The following is a 21,085-nucleotide window of genomic DNA, read 5'->3' as shown; positions in this document are numbered from 1 at the left end:
AGGGTATTGTTGGAGCTTCACGTGAACCCTCTCTGCCAGACACCTTAATTGAGAAATAATGGATTCTAAGTGGGAGTTGTTTCTACTTTGGGGGAGTTTCATGATATAATGTTACTTAAAATGTAAAACGTTTTATCATAAAAAAAAAAAAATTCTGCTCTCTTTTGTTTACCTAGAGGTGATTTTTCATGTAAAGTCATTTGTCTCTAGGAAGGAAAATACGTTTCTGTGATTTTGTTGAAGGAATTCTGAATACTAAGCCTCATCTGTGACCTAAAGTTGAAAGTGAATACTGGTAAATCCAGCAGAAACTCTCAGTGCATTGATCCTAGTGGAAAGACGAGGTGTATTCTCCTTGGCCATGCCTCGCCCTTTGTCCCCTGTGTCAAGGTGGGCGTGGGTAGCCTTCTACACAAACGTGCCTGTCCTGCTGGGCCAGCACCGGCTAAGAAGTGTCCTTACAGCTCCACACTGCAGCTTTCTTGGGAGCATTGTCGTCGCTGTTCAGCTTTGCTTTGTGGTGGCCTAAACGTCAGCAAAATCCATCTGGGAGCTCAGCTGTCACAGTGGGACCCCCTACACCTTACCAGCTCTAGCCCAGCTTCAGGACCCCAAAACCCCCAAACAGCCTCTGAGAAGCTTCCATTCTGTAAATGCTTGATGAGTGTGATTACTTTTTCAGTGGAGAAAGAAAGCATATTCTGGTTGTGTTTTTGAAGCAGCTGCTAAAACACCTACCAAACTGGTACTAGACACTGGCACCCGAAGTCAGACGCTGCGGGCGGTCGGCAAACCTGTGATCTGCAGGTCACGGCCTCTCCTTTCCCCTCAACAAGAGCTCATTCCTGGGTCTGAGGAGGAGCCCAGCTGTGCCCTTTAACAAGTACCTCCTGATCATCCTGTGGCACGTGGTTAGCCATGTGCTTGGCATGTTAGTAAAAAGAAGATATGAAAATGAAAAACTCCTCAGTTCCTTTGAGAGGCAGTACACTGTGGAGATTAAGAGTTTCAACTGTGGAGCCAGATGTTCTGGGTTCGAATCCCAGGGCTGCCACAGCGGCTCCTAATCTTGGGTAGTTTGCTCCCCTGTAAACTGGGCTATCCTAGTGCCTCCCTCCTGGGGCGGTCGTGACGGCTCAGTGAGCTGACACACAAAATACTGGATTTGGGCCTGGCTCAGAGTTACCACTCAATACAGTTTAAGTTCTGTTATTTGTTCTCGTTGCTTCTATTTGGCTCCCAATATGTTGTTGGTGATCCTATAGAAAGAACACGTTGGTGAAATCCAGACCATCCCGTAAGGCAATATGGAATAGACGAGACAGTACGAAGAACATTGTGTAGACGCCAAAACCGGGCAGGGCTGCATGTGAACTTCACTCCCACCCCCTGGAAGCTGTATTATCTTAACCCTCTGTTTCCTTATCTACAAAACGGAGTATGAATACTTCCTATAGTACGGAGCTGTGGAGTAGAGATAACGCATGTAAAAGAGGAACATACTCCTAACATATACGCACTCAATGGATGTTACTGGTTATTAGTTTTATTATATTTTGTAATCTGGGCATGTTTGCATGGGTTGTCTACAAATATCCAATTGCTTATATAACCTCTAGAGTGTCTTTTTAGGCTTTTTGATAGGGAAAAGACTAAATGTAGTTAGTATTAATTAATTTGTTTTAACTGGTTAATTATTGATTAGTACAAATTAGCTTAAAACACAGATTAGTAAGTTATATATATATGATAAAGACATATCACAAAGATAATAGATAGATAGAGAGATGATAGATAGATAGATAGATAGAGAGATAGAGAGATAGATTGATTCAGTAATCCAGGCTTAGGAGGAAAGGGGAGAAGATGGGAATACAGGGGAGGTTTTTCTAGGAAAGGGGTTTCTCGTCCATGCCGAATTTTTAAGCTGATAAAAAATTAGCCAGGATACAACGGGGGGGGGGGGGGGGAGCAGAAGGGGCGGGAGAGGCCTTAAGAGAGCTGCGTGTTGCTTCACACTTGTTGGAATGTGTATCTGGGTGGGCTGGGGTTGGGGTTACTGGGAAGAGACCAATGAATCCCAAGTGATAAACTGAAGCCAGACCCGGGCCTGATAGAGCGTGGTAAGGACTTGGAATTTTATCCTGAGGGCAACAGGGAGCCACTGATGGTTACCTTTGAAAGCAGGGGAGAGAGAAGATGGGGTGCTCCTTGGAGAAAGTATGGCACTGCCTTTGTGGAGAAGGAGCTGGAGGGGCCAGAAGAGGGCAGGAGCCCAGGAAAGGGGCAGTCACAGACACCCTGTGCTGGGGGCCTACGTCCTACATGAAGGCAGGCGGGCGGCCCTGCAGGTCTGATTCTGGTGGTGGAAAATCAGTATTGCCTGAGCCTGATTCTCCAGTATCTACACCTCCCCCTGAAGTTAGATCCTTTTGGAAGTTGCATGAAGTCTCCTGGGGCTCTGAGTGCCATTAAACGCCTGCTCAGCATACGAAACGGAATGGAATCCAGCCTCCAGCCAGCCAGTAAATGAGTATAACTCATGCTGACTTCCAGCTAATGTGCAGTCTTGGAAGTAGCATTAAGTCTGGGAAGTCACTTGGGTGCCATTTGGAGTACTGAGCTGTGATTTACTTGGTCCTACTCAGTGGCCTGTATGTGCCAATATAGCTTCCATGGTCTTTTCTACTTTGTTCCAGGGAATAATAACTTATGGAATGAAAACATCCATTTTTAAAATATATTTTCTATATCTTATTCATTTTCTTGGTGGATAGGGATTATTGAGGTCAGTATTTATTGTTCAAAAATGTGTCATATTAATGAAAATAGCAAGTTGTAACCTGAAATTGTATAGTTTAAATGAAAGTACAAGTCATAACTCAAGGTAATTTTTTCTATCAAATATATAAAATAGTTAATTTTTTTAAAGCATTGATAATCACACTCTTATCCCCCCAAAAAAATGTTTTACAAGGAATTTAGAAAATGTTTATTATAATTTTCTTTTATTTATAAATAATATCAATATTAATTGTTCACTGATATGCAAATACATAAAGAGTGAGTCATTTGCCCATGAGGTCCCATGTTTATAAAAACAAAACTGAAGTTATCCTGATTAAGTCCTGTGAGGTCCAAGACTATGTCTTAGTCATCTTTTTATCCCCATGTAATTATCACCATGAGCCCAGTGTTTAATATGATTAAGAAGTATGAGATTGCCGCATGAAAATGAACATTCATAGGGGATCCTGCCTCTCAGGGCCCCGCTGCTCCTGGTGGAATGAGGACTGGCCCTGTGAGAGCTTGCTGCGTTTCTGTGATGGCTGTTCTGGGAATTTTGAACAGTTGGTATTCCTGAAAGATACAAATGAAAAACAAAACAAAACACCCTCAACTATGAGTCTCTGTGATAACTAAATTTAAAATAATCTTAGGAACTATTTTCCTTTCTTAATGAAAATAACTAATCCTTGGACTGAGTTTTCAAAGTTCAGAGATGCTTGATAAGTAAGTAGGAAAAGAATTTTAGATATGCAGAGAAATTAAGTCATGTTTATCTAGTTTGGGAAAGTAAAAGGAGAGAAAAGATACATAAATACAGTGGAGAATGTTAGAAATGTTTGCTGGAATAAACAATAACAGTCCCTAACATTTGTTGATACTGTAGATCGTTGACTGTGCTTTCCAAAACATTACCTCATATGATCTGGTTAAGAAACCCTACGAAGGGGAGTTTTTGCCAATAAGGAAATTATATCTTAGAGTGATTAGGTGATTTGTCCAAAGTCCAAATAGCTCATAAGTGCTCAACTGGAAACTTTGTTTTTTGACTCTTAAGTCAGAACTTAAATGTTCAGTAGCAAGTAAATAACTGCAATATATTAGCCACCACATGATACCTGGAGGCACCTGTGAGGAGCACGTTCACCTTGAAGACTTCCTTGTTGAGCAGCCAGTACATGTATTATCTATATCATCATTTCTCATAAAACTTTTATTTTAAAAAATGATTTTTATATTGACAGAAGCAACACAAGTTCTGAGTAGAAAATTGCAAAATGTACATTGGCTTTATGGGTGTTATGTGAACAATGATTGTACCTCTTCATAGATAACATTTCTGAGATTTTTGTGGTTTTTAAAAAATGTCTTATGCTTTTAGACACAGACAACAGTATGATGGTTACCAGAGGGAGGGGGAGTGAGGGGGTAGGTAGTAAAGGGTAAAGGGGGTCAAATATATAATGGAAGAAGATTTGACTTTGGGACATGGGGCACACTATGCAATGTATGGATCATATAACCAATATAGTCTTATTAACCAATAAATTTAATGAAAAGGAAAGAAAAAATGTGTTATGCTTTTAAAAATATTTTCAATGTAATCATCAAAAATATTTTTGTTGTTTTAGTGTTTACTTTAGCAAAAATAGTAAGAAAGTTCCCCCCACATCATTGAATGTCATTATAACATTGTTTAAACAGCTTCATAGTGTCCTGTTTTCTGATTAACACCTGGGACAAACTTGGGGATACTTTGTATGTTCTGTTATTAGGAGCAACACTGAAGAATGTCTTTGCTAACTCTCTCTGCATAAATCCATATTTGTTTCTTAGAGTAAATGTCTGGCAATAAAATTGCTGGGTTAAATGTTATATAAAATTCCTTAATCATTGACCAAATAGTCCAACAGAAAGGTTATGCCTATTTAAATTCCAATTTGCATTGTATAAATGTCCTCTTTTATAAATTGGCCAATTTGTCTTTTCAAAAATTGTTGCCAATATGACCAACAAAAGTAGTATGCTGTTGCTTTGATAGTTTAGGAAGAAGATAGTAAGTAAAGTGAGAGACAGAACTAAGATTTGCTCTCAGGTTTGTATCCTTACAGCCCCTGCTGTTTACTGTTGAACGCGTGTAGGCATTCAATACACGGAACATACATGGAACGTTACTTGGACAGCACATGTAATGATAAAGCACTGGTCTTGGTCCTCTCTGATCTTTGTTTTATCAAGTGTGTCAAGTGCTACCATTCATTCTTCTGTGAGGTGAAACAATCAACTTTTTCTATGGGCCATTGCGATAAGTACAAGCACTTTAAGTTCTTGGAAGTAGCAACATAGTTTTTGAGCTCATAAGAACTCTAAGATCATCTAATCTTGTCCCATCGTTACTAAGCATAGTTAATGTAAAGATGTGAAAAATCCTGTTGTGTTTTTTCTAATTGAAATGAAAAGCTCAGTGTCTAATACTTTTGCACAAATGTGTAATTTCATCTATAGTGTTTATATGCATTATTCATGTCATCACAAATTTAAACTTCTTTGTAATGTAGCAAAACTAAAATTGTCAACCATTTTAAGAAAATGGAAGTTCAGCCATGGCCATGGATTCTGGTTTTGAAGCAAAAGCAGATACATTTGCAATGAACTTCAACTCTGCTTTGTCTACGTAATAATTTCCTATGGGCACATTATTCCATGAAGCGTAGTCAACCGTATTTCTTTCCATTTTGTTTTAGGTAGCAGTTTTACGACGTCATCAGGATTATATACAGGAAATAATTCACTCACAAATTCCTCTGGATTTAACAGTTCACAGCAGGTAATTTTAAAAGCCAATTTAACTTCTGAAATTTAAAAAATGCGGCAGATTTTCTTATATGGAAAAAAAAGTCTGTTTATAATACACTATACGTGAGAGCTTTCCTAAGCCCTTTAATAGTTTTTATTTCTTTTAAAATCTCTGTAGTAGTCTTACATGGTGAGTATTTTGGTTTGGGGGTTGGTTTAATTTTACCTAGTAATGCACCACGGCATAAAGGAAATACAAAAAGTGTATCTGAACTTACATAAAACTTGTTTGCAAGTCTGAGTACTTCGTCAACTGGTGCTTGTAAATCCGAAAACACAAATCTAAGTGCAGCTCTACTTTGGAATGTAAGAAATAAACAGCCGTGTTCTGACGGATGATTTTGCATGGTTCTATTTGGTAGGACTATCCATCTTATCCCAATTTCGGCCAGGGTCAGTATGCACAGTATTATAACAGCTCACCGTACCCAGCACATTATATGACTAGCAGCAATACCAGCCCAACCACACCCTCTACAAATGCCACCTACCAGCTTCAAGAACCACCATCTGGCATCACCAGCCAAGCAGTTACAGATCCCGCAGCAGGTAATTATGCGCGTTTTATTGGCTCTGCAGGCTATATTTCTGGTGGTTTAAATGCATTTTTCTGTAGTCATATATTCATGCGGTGGTTGTATGGTTTGGCAAATTTTGGCAGGCTTGCGTATAAATCAAACAGCATAATTGTGGCATTGACTTTATGCTATATACTACCATTTTTAAACAAATAAAAATAAAGTAGGTAAACTTCAAAAACACATGCAATAGAGATTATTTAATCACAAACATACAATTTTCAAGATATATATAGATTTTTAGATGCATGTTTATAAACATTTAGCTATAATTCTTACCTATAATTATAATTTGCTGACACAGCGAATATGAAAATAAATGACATCGCCTTAAATTTAATGTTTATCATGATTAAATATTTAATGTTTCTCAAAAAATCAAACTGCATCAAAGGGTCGGTGATGGAAAACGCTGATTCCCAGGCCAAGCCTTTGCCACTCACGCCTGCTGTGAAATTCCTAGCAATGTCTAAGCGAGGGCATTTTCCATACTTCTGCACAGCCTTTGATGGGCCCTCTCCTTCCCTGACGTTTTCCTGCTATGATTTTGATACTTCTTCATCCTCATCTTAACATTTTTTAAACGTGATTTTTCTTTTCAAGAGTCAGTTTTCTTCCTTTGCCTTTTATTCCCGGAGCCAAAGTCCACCTCTTTGCTCTAAATCAGGTCAAAATGGTGTTAAATTGAAAGACTCACTTCTGGGACATTTAGATCAGAGGGTTAATTCTGGGTGGTTATTCTAATCATTAAAAAAAAAGTTTTAGGTAACAGATGCTAAGTTAAATTTTAACTATAGTATTCTGTAATTATTAGCTGGTGACCCCCCCCCAAAAAAAATCTTTAAGATTTGTGTTCTGCCTTTTCTCTTAAAGGCATGCAAACACTCTTTTATTCCGTAGTAGGAAGTTGACTGTTTTATTCCGTAGTAGGAAGTTGCATCATTCCCAAACTTGTGTCCCAAACACCTGCACATACTCATCTCTGCCTCACATCCCAACTGGAAACATTTTTATCTTTGATCATTACTTTCCATTTATCCTTTATTTGTGTAATCTAGCTTGATATTCATCACTCATGTCACATTTGTAAATAGGGTTTTCATAGAACCTAGTATATGTCTCTCCTGTCTTTTAATGAGATTCCATATCTATATAATATCACTCTAGATAAACTTTGTTATAGAAGGTATTGAATTGATTGGAGAAATCATGGTAGAATTCTCCTCCCTACGTTCATAAATGTCATGAGGAAAGATAATGGCTTGTCCCAACTTCAGGGAGCTCTTTGTTTTCACGTGAACTCTCTGGGTCAGGCAAGATCTTGAGGACTAAAAGGGGTTTCGGCATCTTGAGATGAAGATAGTGATGTGACTGAAAATTAGAAAAACTCTTGAGGGTCTGTGCAATAACAGAATGAGAAAAGGAGAGAGCAGAATAATACTCAATCCATGGCATTTCGGTCGTGAAGAGTATAGTATAAAACTAGCTGGTGGAGACTTGATTATGTTTTTAAAATTGAAGTAGATTCGTTTTTAGAAAAAACAATTTAGTCATCTCATAAAAGTTTGTCTCTGAAATTTGGCATTGTTTTAAGTGAATTTTATTTATAAAAGGGATGCCATGGAGGAAGAGTAGGGATGACTCGGCACAAAACCATGTCACTGGGGAAACAATGCAAAATTATAATTTTCTAAAGGTCTATATGATTTTAAGATGGAATGATTTATTTTAGATTGTTATTTGAACGAACGCTTTAGTGTTTTAGGTGCTTATTTCAGTTTCAGTATCTTTATGGCTGTAGAATAGGGAAGAATTGAACTGGGGAGAAAATAGTATTTTTCTGCTTTCTTGTGTTCGCCACTTCCCACTGAAATGAATGTGTAGGGCTGAGCCGTTCTTGTGTTGTGTGGTTAGAAGTGAAAAGTTAAGTGAGTTTCCACATTGAAAACTAAATGTGGATTACTTTTAAAAATTCAAGGAATATTTAGTCTGGGTTTTGTGTTTTTTTTTTAACATTTGCGATAAGACTGTGAATTCAGCCTCAGTTTATTGCCACAAACCTTCTTTCTTACTAATCGTATATAAAATTGTAGACTTGTCCTTCTTGATTTAAAGGAAGTTTTCTTGGTAAAGTACATTCATTTATTAAAGTAAAGAATTATAAGGAATTATTTATTAAATGTTACCTAATGTCTTTCTTTTAAGATGGAGATAAAAAAAAATAGTTGAAGTAATGTTTATTTTTGTTGAAATAACTTCATTTTTTTTTTCTTTTATTTTTAATCAGTCTAATGGCTTTAAAGTCAGTATTTTCAATGCTAGAAAGTTAGACCTAGTCATTATCTGATCTTACGGGTGACCAGGATGCTGCCTTTAGCTTCATGGAATTGTGCCCTACGGATGAATACATTTTATGGTATCTGTTATTGTATTGTTCATAGAATCGTTATGTCAGAGTGAACATATAAAGATAACCTTGTAAGCTTTCTTCAGGGCAAACAAGAAAGGATTCTTTCTTTTTATCGAGCAGTTTAAAAGTTATATGGAAAATAAGTATCTTTTAAGTCCATGACATTATGTAGTATTATTTATAAACATGTACCTATTCATGAATCCTAAGGTCAAAAATTATTCAATGTGTTTAGAACTAAATATTGAAAGCTATAATCTCGAATATTTAATTCATTTTAAAAACTAAAAACAGTACTTTTGTATTCATTCTTTATTGAGATGTAATGGACATATAACATTATGTTTTGGGTGTATGGAATAATGATTTGCTATTTGCATAGATTGTGAAATGATCACAATCAGTCTAGTTACTATCCAGGATTACATATAGTCACAGATATTTTTTTCTTGTAATGAGAACGTTTAAGATCTAGTTTCTTAGCAACTTTCAGATTCTTTGCATTTGTTTTTAAAAATGAGTTTGTTGGCTATGTTTTGACAATCTAAATAAAATAACATTTACACCATCTGGAGATATGTAAGAATCCATCTACCTTGAGAAATACAGTGAGGTTTATTTGGTCACTTAGCAACATTTTAATTTATTTATTATATTCGAGAAAGTCAAGCTTACTCTTCAACTAGAAATGCCTGTCTCCCCCCTTCCAATTGAAGAATATTTCGGTTGCTTTCCAATTTTGGCAGTTATACATAAAGCTAACTATAAACATTTGAGCACAGGTTTTGGTATGGACATAAGTTTTAGTTCATTTGTGTAAATACCTCAGTGTGATCGCTGGATTGTGTGACAGTAGTTTTATAAGAAACTGCCAGATTGTCTTCCGAAGTGGCTGTACCTTTCTGTGCTCCCACTGAAGAAAGAACGAGAGCTCCCGTTGCTCCGCATCCTTGCCAGCATTTAACGTCGTCACTTTCAGATTTGGCCGTGCTACCGTGTGTAGTAGCTTCTAGTTGTTTGAATTTGCATTTCCTTCATGAAATATGATGAGTATCTTTTCATATGCCTATTTGCCATCGTTTATCTTCTTTGGTGAGGTGTTTATTCATACCTTTTGCCCACTTTTTAATCAGGTTGTTTGTTTTCTTGTTGAGTTTTAAGAGTTCTTAATATATTTTGGATACAAATCCTTTATCAGATATGCATTTTGCAAGTGCTTTCTCCCAGTCTGTGGTTTGTCTTTTTATTCTCTTAACAGTATCTTTTGCAGAGCAGAAGGTTTTAATTTAAAATCCAACTTACAAATGTTTTCTTTCATAGAACATGCTTTTGGTTTTGTATCTAAAAACGTATAGTCATGCCATAGGTTTTCTTCTGTGTTATGATCTAGATGTTTCATAGTTTTGCATTTTACCTTTAGGTTTCTGATCCATTTTGAGTTAATTTTTATGAAAGGTAAGTGTCTAGATACACTTTTGGCACGTGGATATCCAGCTGTCATGGCATCATTTGTTGAAAAACCTGTTTTTGCTCCATTGAAGTGCCTTGATTCCTTTGTCAAAGATCAGTGGGTTACACTTGTGTGGATTTGTTTCTAGGCTCTCTCTTCTGTTACATTGATCTAGTTGTCTATTCTTTTGCACTCCTACACTGTCTTTAAGTTGGGTAGTGACAGTTCTCTGATTTTGTTCTTCTTCAATAGTGTGTTGGCTATTGTGAGTCTTTTGCTCTTTTGTATAAATTTTAGAATCAGGTTATCAATATTCACCAAACAGCCCTGGCTGGTTTTGCTCAGCGGTTAGAGCGTCGGCCTGTGGTCTCTAGAGTCCCAGGTTGATTCCTGCTAAGAACATGTACCTCGGTTGCAGTTTGCCCCCGGCCCTGGTTGGGGTCATGTGGGTGGCAGCCACTCGATGTGTCCCTTTCACGTTGATGTCTCTGTCTCTCTCTCTCTCTCTGTCTCTCTCTCTCTCTCTCTCTCTCCCCCTCCCTCCCTCCCTTCCTCCCTCCCTCCCTTCCTCCCTCCCACTCTATCTGAACAAAAAAAAAAAGGAAAATGTCCTCGGGTGAGGATAAAAAAAATATTCACCAAATAACTTACTAGGATTTTTATTTGAATCGCATCGAATCTATAGATCAACTTGGGAAGAACTGACAATATTGAATGTTGACAATATTGAATCTTCTTATCTATGTGCACAGAATATCTCTCCATTAATTTAGATTTTGATTTTTCTCATCAGTTTTGTAGTTTTCCTTATATAGATCTTGTGTATTTTTTAGATTTATATTTCTTTCTCTTTTTTGATGCTAAGGTAAATGGTGTTGTGTTTATTATTTGAAATTCTAATTGTTCTTTGCAAGTATATAGGAAAGTAATTGACTTTTGTACATTATCCTTGTACCCTGCAACCTTTTTATAATAACTTATTAGTTCCAGGAGTTTTTTGATGATTCTTTGGTATTTTATAGACAAGCATGCCATCTGTGAACAAAGACAGTTTTGTGTCTTTTTTCCCAGTCTGAATACCTTGTATTTCCTTTCTTACCTAATTGCATTAGCTAGGACTTCTTGTACAATACAGAACAGGAGTGGTGAGAAGAGGCATCCTTGCCTTATTCCCAATTTTAGGGAGAAAACATCTAGTTTTCACCATTAAGTATGATGTTAGCTGTAGGTTCTTTGTAGATTTATTTTTTCAATCGGCTCCAGGGAGTTCTCCTCCAGCCCTAGCTTGCTGAGAGTTTGTATCAAGAATGCCTTTTCTACATCTGTTGATATGATCATATGATTTTTCTTTTTTAGCTTGCTTATGTAATAGATTACATTACTTGATTTTCAAATGTTGAGCCAGCTTTCCATACCTGGAATAAATCCCACTTGGTCATGATGTATAATTCTTCTTATACATTGTTGGATTTTATTCTGCTAATATTGTATTAAAGATATTTGCATCTGCGTTCATGAGATATATTGGTCTGTAGTTTTCATTTCTTGTAATGTCTTTTTCTGGTTTTGGTATTAGGGTAATGCTGACTTCATAGACTAAGTTAGGAAATGTTTTCTCTGTGTCTGTTTCTGGAACAGATTGTAGAAAATTAGTATTATTTGTTCCCTAAATATTTAGTAGAAATATCCAATGAATCCATCTATGCCCAGTCCTTTATGTTTTAGCAGGTTAATTATTAATTCAATTTCTTTAATAGATTAGGCCTATCTAGATTATCTCTTTCTCCTTGTGTGAGTCTTAGTAGATTGTCTTTCAAGGAATGGTCCTTGTCATCTAGGTTATAAAATGTGTGGGCATAGAGTTTCATAATATTCCTTTATTAACCTTTTAATGGGATTGCTAGTGATGAGCCTTCTTTCAATTTCAATATTAATATTTGTCTCTTCCTTTTGTCTTATTTAGTTTAGCTACAGGTTTATCAATTTCATTGATGTTATGAAAGAGCCAATTTTGGGTTACATTGATTTTCTCTCTTGCTTTTCTCTTAATTTTATTGAATTTTGTTTTTATTATTTCTTCTGATTACTTTTCGTTTGCTTTGCTCTTTTTCTAAGGCTTGAAGCTTAGAGTACTGATTTAATTTTTTCTCTCTAATATGTGCATTCAGTGCATTCAGGCTTCCTCTAAGCACTGCTTTTGTTGCATCTGCAAAATATAATAGGTATTTTTTTGTATTTTCATTTATTTCAAAATATTTTTATTTTCAATACCATTGAAACCTTCCCTTTTAAAGAGGTATAAATTTATAAACATTTTATTGGGAAAAAAAGCTTAGAAATGTGATGATGTACAGTATGTATCACTTGTGACAACCGCCCAGTTACTCATGTCTTTCCAGTGGAGTGGCTTACTGTTGTTGGAGAACGTGTTTAGTTTCTTAGAGAAGAGTGTTCTGTTACATTCAAATTCCACTGTCTAAAACAGAACATTTCGGTCAGAATCTACTTTTTTTTTTTTTCTTTTTTAAATCTAAGACTGTAAGACAATATCAAAATTAAATTCATGATTATTTTAATTTTTAAATGGTGGACTTCATTTTAAACTTTTTTCAAATTTTCAAAACAAATTTATTTAAAATTTCTTTTTTAAAATAAATTTATTGGGGTGACATTGGTTGATAAAATGATATACTTTTCACGTGTACAATTCTATAATACATCATTTGTATATTGTAGTGTGTGTTTACGATTCTTTACAAAATCGGTGATTTTCTTCTATTTAAAAAAAAAAGAGGAAAAATACATTTTAGGATATTTTCCTTTTGTGCTAATATCTAAACACATATTATCATCTCTTACCAACTGATGTATAAAGAGTGTGATGTTTTCTTGTACTCAACCCTGAAATCTTAATATCATTACCAACATAACTGAATAAATTTATTTTCAAAAAAAGTTATGGAAAACAATTTTACCACTTGAAAGTAATTGTCATGAAAGATATTTTTAAATTCACTTTTAAAAGAGTACTTAAGCCATTTTTTTCCCCAATTTTAACCTGAGGACATGATTATTGATTTGAGAGAGAGAGAGAGAGAGAGAGAGAGAGAGAGACATCAATTGGTTGCCTCCCATACATGCTCCAACCAGGGATTGAACTTGCAAACCAGGTATGTGTCCTGACCTGGATCGAACCCACAACCTTTTGGTGTATGGGATGATGCTCCAATCAACTGAGCAACACCAGCCAGGACACTTAAGCTATTTTTAAAAAACTGGTTTGTATCATATGACTCATATATGTATAATCAAAATATGAACACTCATTTGTAATTCAATTACTGTGCTGTATTTAAATAATTTGCCTTGAAAACATATTTCTTGTCCAAAAGCTCTTAGAACATTGCATCATCATTAGGACAACTATCATAATAATACACAGTAAAATAAAATTATTGTGTTTAGAGGTTTACATAACATTACTTGCCATCTTATTATATAACCATGAGGTAGGTATTATTTCTACCCATTTTACAGATGAGGAAAGTTTGGCACATAGCTCTTAAATGCTCTATATATGCTAGATATTATTAAGTTAATCAAGAATTTTGAGGCCAAATCCTTATGAAAGAACTATTCACGTATAAAATTGTGTTTTTTTAACAATACAAAATAGAGAAAAGAGTAAATGATAAATAAAACATTTCAGGTTAATGTGAAATAAAAGTTAGCTTTATTTATGAGTAATGAGTTTCAGTATAGATACCATAAAAAGGTTAATTTTCCATCCAATTTGTTCATTTGAATTCTTTACAAAAAAGCTGCTGTTGAAATCTACCTTTTCATGCTCTGACTGCATGCAGACGATTTACTGGTTAAGGTGATGTACGGGAATCTGGCCAATATTGAATTTCAAGTGACAGAGGAAAAGTCAGTATAAGAGGGAATTCAATATGCATGGGAAACCATTTGTTCCCCCTGCTTCTTTGATCCTTGCCAAGGCCCCCGAAAGTAGAGCGAAGCGCCTGAAAACAGGGGAACATTCTTGTGCAACGTTGCAGGGGAATGCTGAGCCCTCACAGGGATTCAGTGTGACGGGCCGAAAAGCCAAACTGCCCGTCTTCCCTGTAAATGCGAGGAATTTGGGCCACGTCTGTTCTGCCTCGCGTCCTAGTCCTCACTGTGGAAATGATCCCGAAGTTTGCATCAGCAGGCACTCAGTCCCGCCTTTTGCCCAGTGAGTGGTTTTGAAAATCTTCAGGCCACGCTTGCTCATTTCCACAGATGCCTCAAGGACTTTGGAGAAGTTTGCATCTGTTCAGCTCAAAAATAAACTGTCTCAGCGAACCAATTTTCACTCACATTTTGGAAACATTTGTCAGCAAAACAAATATTTGTATCTAAAATAGCTGGGCTGTTAAGATGTGAGAAAACAAAACAGATGTTTGCTTGGGGTTGTTGAGTTGGTGTGTCTTGATGGTGTTTGTTTTCTTTCTTTGTTTCTCTCCCCAGAGGATTAATGAGATTATAAAGCTCTCGGGAAATAAAGTTCACTCTTTGTTTTATATTGTCAGAAATGTAGTAAAAATGAGTTCCTTACCTTTGAATTTTGGACTCTATCTCCAAGAAGGATCAAGTCAGTGTTCTGGCATTTACTTGTTTTGTGCCTCTTTACAGGGTTGAGTAGTTTTTTTCAGTTAGTTAGCCAGAAGTTAGGGTGCCTTATAGCAAATTAATACACTTGGATTTTAATATGCAATTCCTACATTTATATATAACATATGACTTATATATGTCATAATCAAAATAAAAAAGGCATATATTATTGAGCTAATTAAATTAGTTTACTAACCCTCCTAAACATTTATTATTTTATCTTTTTCTTGTAGCTAATTGATTTATTGTTTCTGTAAAGTATTAAGTGTCTTATGGGACCAACACAGATCAGTGTAATATGTTCATGTGTTTAAGTTGGAGGACATCAGCATTGACTGATTCAGTTTTTTAATTCTTGATGATTAGGAAGAGAACAAAGTTATCTGTGTTTACCATCTCTCTATCTCATTTCATTGGGATTGGATGGTTTAGTGGATGAGTTTTGGATTAACTTAAATAAAGGTAGGGCTGATGAACTAATGACTACCAATTTTATTCCCTGCTTGAGAACCACGAAAAAATTAAGTTTAATGAATAGTTTTAAAAGCTGATTGGATGATAGCACATGAGCATGGGACAAAAGTGTAAAAGTACATAGAGGTTTACAGAGAAGAAGGAAATTCTCTTCCTTTTCTGTACCCACCTTCTTTCAGCAGTTTCTCGTGTATCCTTTGCTTATATAAACATATGCATAGCACCTGCCCTGGCCACTTTTTTTTTCACATTCACATATGTATACTTTTTATTTATTTTTTTCCTTAAAGTAAAATACTACACATACTATTGTGTACCCTACTTTTTTGACTTAACAATAGACAGAGAAAAATTCAGTAAGTATCTTTGTTGTGGATTGTATATTCAAGTACAATAGTAGCTAATGTTTTTTTGACTGCTTACTACATGCCAGACATTGTTCTAAGCACCAGTCATTGACGAACTTAGCTCCTTCCCACCCAGCTCCACGAGACAAACTGTGTTGTCATTATCCCCATTTTACAGATGGGGAAGCTACGGAGAGGTCAGCAACAGCCCTGGGATTTAGCCTCCAGGAGCTTGGCGTCAAACCTGAGTCTTAATCAGGAAAGCATACCACCTCTTGAAACCACTGTGTCTGAGGTTTCAAACCAGCAGAGAAATGAAAGTGTAAACAAAGAATTGTGAAGTGTAGTGTCTACGTGGTATTCATTCTCTTTAATCATTCATAGCAGCCAGCAAAAGCATGTATTAGGAGAGCTTCAGTTAAATACCGTAGATCCTTGGTTCTCAAACTTAATGCATTCTGGAAGGTTGTTTGTGAAGCGATTTGTTCAAAAACCGAATCATTTTTTCCCATTAGAAATAATGCAAATTGAATTCATTCCTTCCAGACCCCCAAATGATTCCCTGTTTTAACCTTTCTTATATACAGTGCATATCTAATGTACTGTTTAGTGTATAAACAAACATTTCACTTCTTAAATTTATGGAAGCACCCCCTACTAGCCTTAAAGGGGTCACTGTCGGCTCTCATTCCAGGGGTGCTTTCAAGAGGTCAGTGTGCAGTTTCTTCACTTTTTCACATACCACTGCCTCCGAAATGCTGTCACTGGCTAACTGCTTTTCCTTTATCCAAGTCAACAACAGTGTTTCCACCCCTTCAGTCGCCTGTGATCACTGTTTCTTTCACACCCTTAGCAACACTAGCACTCTTGATGGCCTCTTCATGTTTTAAATTGTGCTAATCATCGATTTCACCTGCAACAAGAGCAAAGCTCACACATGCACAGTCAGCACAGTTTCCTGAGATTTTAACCGGGCAAGGTTTATCTGTAAGGTTTATCGGACTCACGCTGTCACATTCTCTCCTTGGTTTGTGGCCTGAGAGATGCTTTTTGTCATACTGATGTATCAAAAAAGAAATGGTTATTAGGTTGAGAACCGAAGTTAACAGATATTTTCTGATAACGACTTGGTCGAGAACCGAATTATTCAAGACTGGAGCTGTTTGGGAACCAAAGTTTGATTATATGTGTTAAATGTGTGAATGAGCTCTTTGTCTGAAATCATTGAGCAGTAGTGTGTGTTATATTGAAGGTTATCTTGTACTGTAAGAATTCCCAGAATTGTATCTTCCACTTTCTTGAAGCTGCTCTATCCTCACTCCCCCTTTATCCTATTTCGTAATTCTCTCTCATGGACCTGCTCTGGAAACAGTTTTCCACATCTCTTTACCATCCCCTCCCTTTCCCAACCTAGGAATCCATTCTCCACCTCGCCAGCACTTTGCCTTTATTTCTCCACTCGCAGCTCACAGCGGATGAGTTGATACTTGATGGCTGAGTGCAGGGGTGATAGTCTTATATCAAGGAAAAGGACAGCCATCCATTTCAGTGTGAAAGCAGGCCTCTAAATACAGTACAATCACCTTCTAACACTCCTGAAAGTATTTATAGGACCCCTTCAGAAATGTCACCAGTTTCATAAAATTAAAATTGCATTTTCTTCAGAACTACTATTTAAGATAAAGTTGACTTTTTTCACTTGTAGGTAACTGCTAATGTTTGAGTGCAATGCTCTAATATTTTACATCACTATATCCAGGGTGGGACAAAAGTAGGTTTACAGTTGCTCATATGGAAAGTACAATAATTAACAAACAATGCAAGACTAGACTCTGTTTAACATACTCACCACTGCAAACCTACTTTTGCCCCACCCTGTGTGTGCAGTATTTGCTGGATTATTGATTGCTTTAATAATCATGGATTGGTTTGGAAATCATGTCTACCATTGTTTCTGTGAAAAAATAGTTTCTGAATTTCAAACAGCTGGTTTAAAAATATTTAGAACATAGCCAATGTTTGTTTGTTTGTTTATTTTTTTACCCTTACCCGAGGACATTTTTGCATTTATCTTCAGATAGAGTGGGAGGGAGAGAGGGAGGAAGACAGAGAGAGAAACATCAACGTGAGAGAGATGCATCGAATGGTTGCCACCCACACAACCCCAACCAGGGCCGGGGACAAACTGCAACTGAGGTACATGCCCTTAGCGGAAACCGAACCTGGGACTCCGGTCGGCGGGCCGACGCTCTAACCGCTGAGCCAAACCGGCCAGGGCCACAGCTGATGTTTAAATCAACAACTCTCTCATGTCTACAAGTCCACTTGAGTAACTTTAGCCTAAGCAACCGGGCAGTAGGGAAGCTTTGACTTTTAAAGTTAGAAGTGACCGTATGAATTATTTTGCCTAAGAACCTCCCTTGAGTGATTATGAATAAGGAATCCAGAAAGACTATATTTCCTCAAAGCAGCACAGCCTGTCATTGTCATCAAGGGCATCTGTTGATGACACTGAAGAGTGGCAGCATTGGGACACGGCCTGACCTAGCGTGGCCTTTCCCACGCTGCCCTGGGCAGCACCTCTGTCTCCTGAAGATGGATGTCTTTCAATGAGTTCCAAAGTAGGATCAATCAGGGACAAGTTGTCGTGGTTAAAGTTATCAGGGTTCCTTTACTTCGTGTCTTTTCTGATGCTTTGATACAGTAAAATCCACTGGGAACTGAAGTAATGTACCGTGGGTACCCATCCCCACCCACCTAACCCCAGGAGGGAACCGCTTTGGCACCACGCTCCCCTGGAGTACACGTGAGAGAAGCTGGAGTAGTGACTGGGGACTTGGAGCTGGGCCAACCTGTGTTCTATGACTTACTCTGGGCAAGTCACTTAGCGTGTTGGTGTATTCATTTTCCATAAAATACACATAGAATGAATGTGAGAATGACGTTATGTGAGTGGCTAGCTGTCATGTACCTGGTCTTCACATGTTCACCTCTTTCATTGATGCATTCAACGCATATTTATAGATAATTGCTGTGTGCCCGGCACTGTGCTTGGTGCTGGGGACAGAGAGGTGACAGGAACGGCAGACCCCTGGCCTCAGGAGGCCAGTGTGGTCTCCCTCTTGAATATGACGATATAGCGCATTGTGCATCGTGGTTGTTTCAGAGCCTAAAGCTCCCGATGTGTGGTCGCCAGAATACTTCACAGAGTGACGGGGGGATTTAAACCAGAGGTTGAAGTGTGTAAGAAGGACGGTAGACATTGCTATGAGGTGGTCCATAGACTACTGGAGAGTGAATAATGGCTGTACTCCAGGGATGATAAAGCTTATTAATTTAGTTACTAGACATTAACTGAGGAATTAATTCACCTGGGAGATCGCAATTAGTGACTGTGTGGAAGGGAAGTTATGGTTATGGAAAGTCAAAGCAATCCTCTAAAATTAATTCAATTAATATTTATTAATCTCTTACTTCTGGTTCATTCTGTAAGACCAGTCAACAGGTTTTCTTGCCTTTGGTTTATTATGGCTGTTAACTTAGTTATCAAGATTTCCTTTCTTTAAGTCTTTTATCCTTTGACAAGGTAATACTGTGAATCTAATATAATGTCATGATTTATTCAAGGTCTTGCTGAAGTCGCTTTTTGGGGGGAGACAATATAGAAAGCTTCCATTTATTAAATCTTGTATAAAATGATTGTGGGCCCTGGCCAATTTGGCTCCGCGGTTGGCGCGTCGGCCTGCGGAACAGAGAGTCCCGGGTTCAGTTCCCACTAGGGGCACGTACCGAAAAATAAAAATAAAATGATCGTGGTCACGGTCTGTGGCACATAACTCGAAGGCTTGATGGTCCCTCACTTCTCAGGGTCTACATGAATCCCAAGTAGCTTTCTGAGGCATCTGGCTGGCCCTCTCTCAGAACTATGGCTTTCCACATGGGACTCCTTCTTGACTAGACCTCTCAATTTGTATAGGGCGAGGTCATTCCTGATTTTCGGCACAGCTAGCTTTGTAAGGCTGTGGGTCTCTACTCAGCCCGGCACCCAAGCGTAGCTCCTCGTCAGGTGACTCGCGAGTGTAACCTCTTCCCTCGCTGCTGCTCACAGCTCAAGGAGAAGCTTGCATCTGTCGGCTGCCAGAAACATAAGTATGGCTCCATACTTCTAGATCTTTATAGTTTTACCCTAAAGTAGGCAAGGTGTACCCTGGCCGGTTTGGCTCAGCGGTCAGAGCATCGGCCCGTGAACCAGAGAGACCCGGGTTCGGTTCCCGCTAAGGGCACGTACCTCGGTTGCAGTTTGTCCCTGGCCCTGATTGGGGTCATGTGGGTGGCAACCACTCGATGTGTCTCTCTTGCATCAATGTTTCTCTCTCTCTCTTCCTTCCTTTCTCCCTCCCACTCTATCTGAAGATAAATGCAAAATGTGCTCAGGTGTGGATAACAATCAATCAATCAATCAATAAATAAGTAAGTAAGGCAGGGTGCCTGCCCCCCACACACTGTGCTCTGGAGTCAGCTGGAGTGCGCCTTAGAAGTAAGCATCTTGTGAAACATTTGCCACGGGGCTGTGTTCCTGTCACCACACGACGCCCTGTCAGTCAGCAGTCCCGCGAGGCATGTGTTTCTGCAGAGAACTTGCTTTGTCTGGTTTCATGCACCCAGGAGAACTGTTGGTGCCTTTGCCTAGGTTAAGCGTAGACCCCTGGGGAAGCAGACCTGTGCTGGCCACTCTGTCCCCTGGCTTTGTCTTACCTTTTCCAGCCCAATGTTTCTTCTAATGTACTCATTCATTTTCTAAGAGATTGCCATATAGTCATTGTGTATCTATTTGGTGGGTTATTGATCTCAAATCCTTTTTGGAGAAAGGAAGGATATAACTTCTTCAGAAGAATAAAATAAGAATTGAGATGTTTATTCAACAGGAACGAGGGTCAGAGAAAAGATCCCACAAGCACTCCGTGCTCCGGGAGCACTCACACTGCAAATTACATTATGATTAATTACAACCGCAATTTTGTAAACATTGCCATTTTGGTCAACACATACACAGAAACCACCTCCGGATTCTAGCTGCCCGAGAGCACACACCTCTGCTCAAAACCCCCCAATCTGCCCTAATTAATAGTCTTGTTATTACTTTTGGTTCAGCTAATTTGTATAAAAAAGCGCACTGCCAATTATGAAATGTAAGAATTCATTTTCTCTACCACTAACACTGTGCTCAGTCTCTGCAGTTTATTTCCCATCCCTGACAACATTTTGAATGATCTCCCTTATAGCATTCTAGAACTTTTTTCCTGTGGAGTCTCTTTCTTTTCTTTCCCAGTTAGTGTTTTCCCTAAGGCGTCTGTTTCAGTACATTTGTTCAGCGAACCCTTGACTCAGCTTTGATATCTGGAGAGGTTACTGAGGAAGCACATTTCTCATGGGACTTATTTCTCAATTGTGCTATTAAGTTGCGTTACACTGTTTGCTAGTTGAAGGGAAGGCAGAACGGGCGGGGTCTTCTCCTGCTGTATGTAAA

General features: G+C 37.9%; 1 protein-coding gene across 2 annotated transcripts in view; it reads left to right on the top strand.

The window, feature by feature from the left end:
- The window catches only part of EYA1 (EYA transcriptional coactivator and phosphatase 1), a 301,589-nt gene that overhangs the window by 192,257 nt on the left and 88,247 nt on the right, over positions 1 to 21,085 (top strand). For both annotated transcript variants that reach the window (XM_036264087.1, XM_036264086.1), the window contains exons 8-9: positions 5,532 to 5,614; positions 6,006 to 6,192. In XM_036264087.1, coding sequence (XP_036119980.1) covers positions 5,532 to 5,614; positions 6,006 to 6,192 — 270 coding nt within the window. The remainder of the gene's footprint in view (positions 1 to 5,531; positions 5,615 to 6,005; positions 6,193 to 21,085) is intronic.

The sequence above is a fragment of the Molossus molossus genome, unplaced genomic scaffold, assembly GCF_014108415.1.
Source record: "Molossus molossus isolate mMolMol1 unplaced genomic scaffold, mMolMol1.p scaffold_m16_p_16, whole genome shotgun sequence".
Classification (NCBI taxonomy): domain Eukaryota; kingdom Metazoa; phylum Chordata; class Mammalia; order Chiroptera; family Molossidae; genus Molossus; species Molossus molossus.
This window is presented reverse-complemented; position numbering and strand designations above follow the sequence as displayed.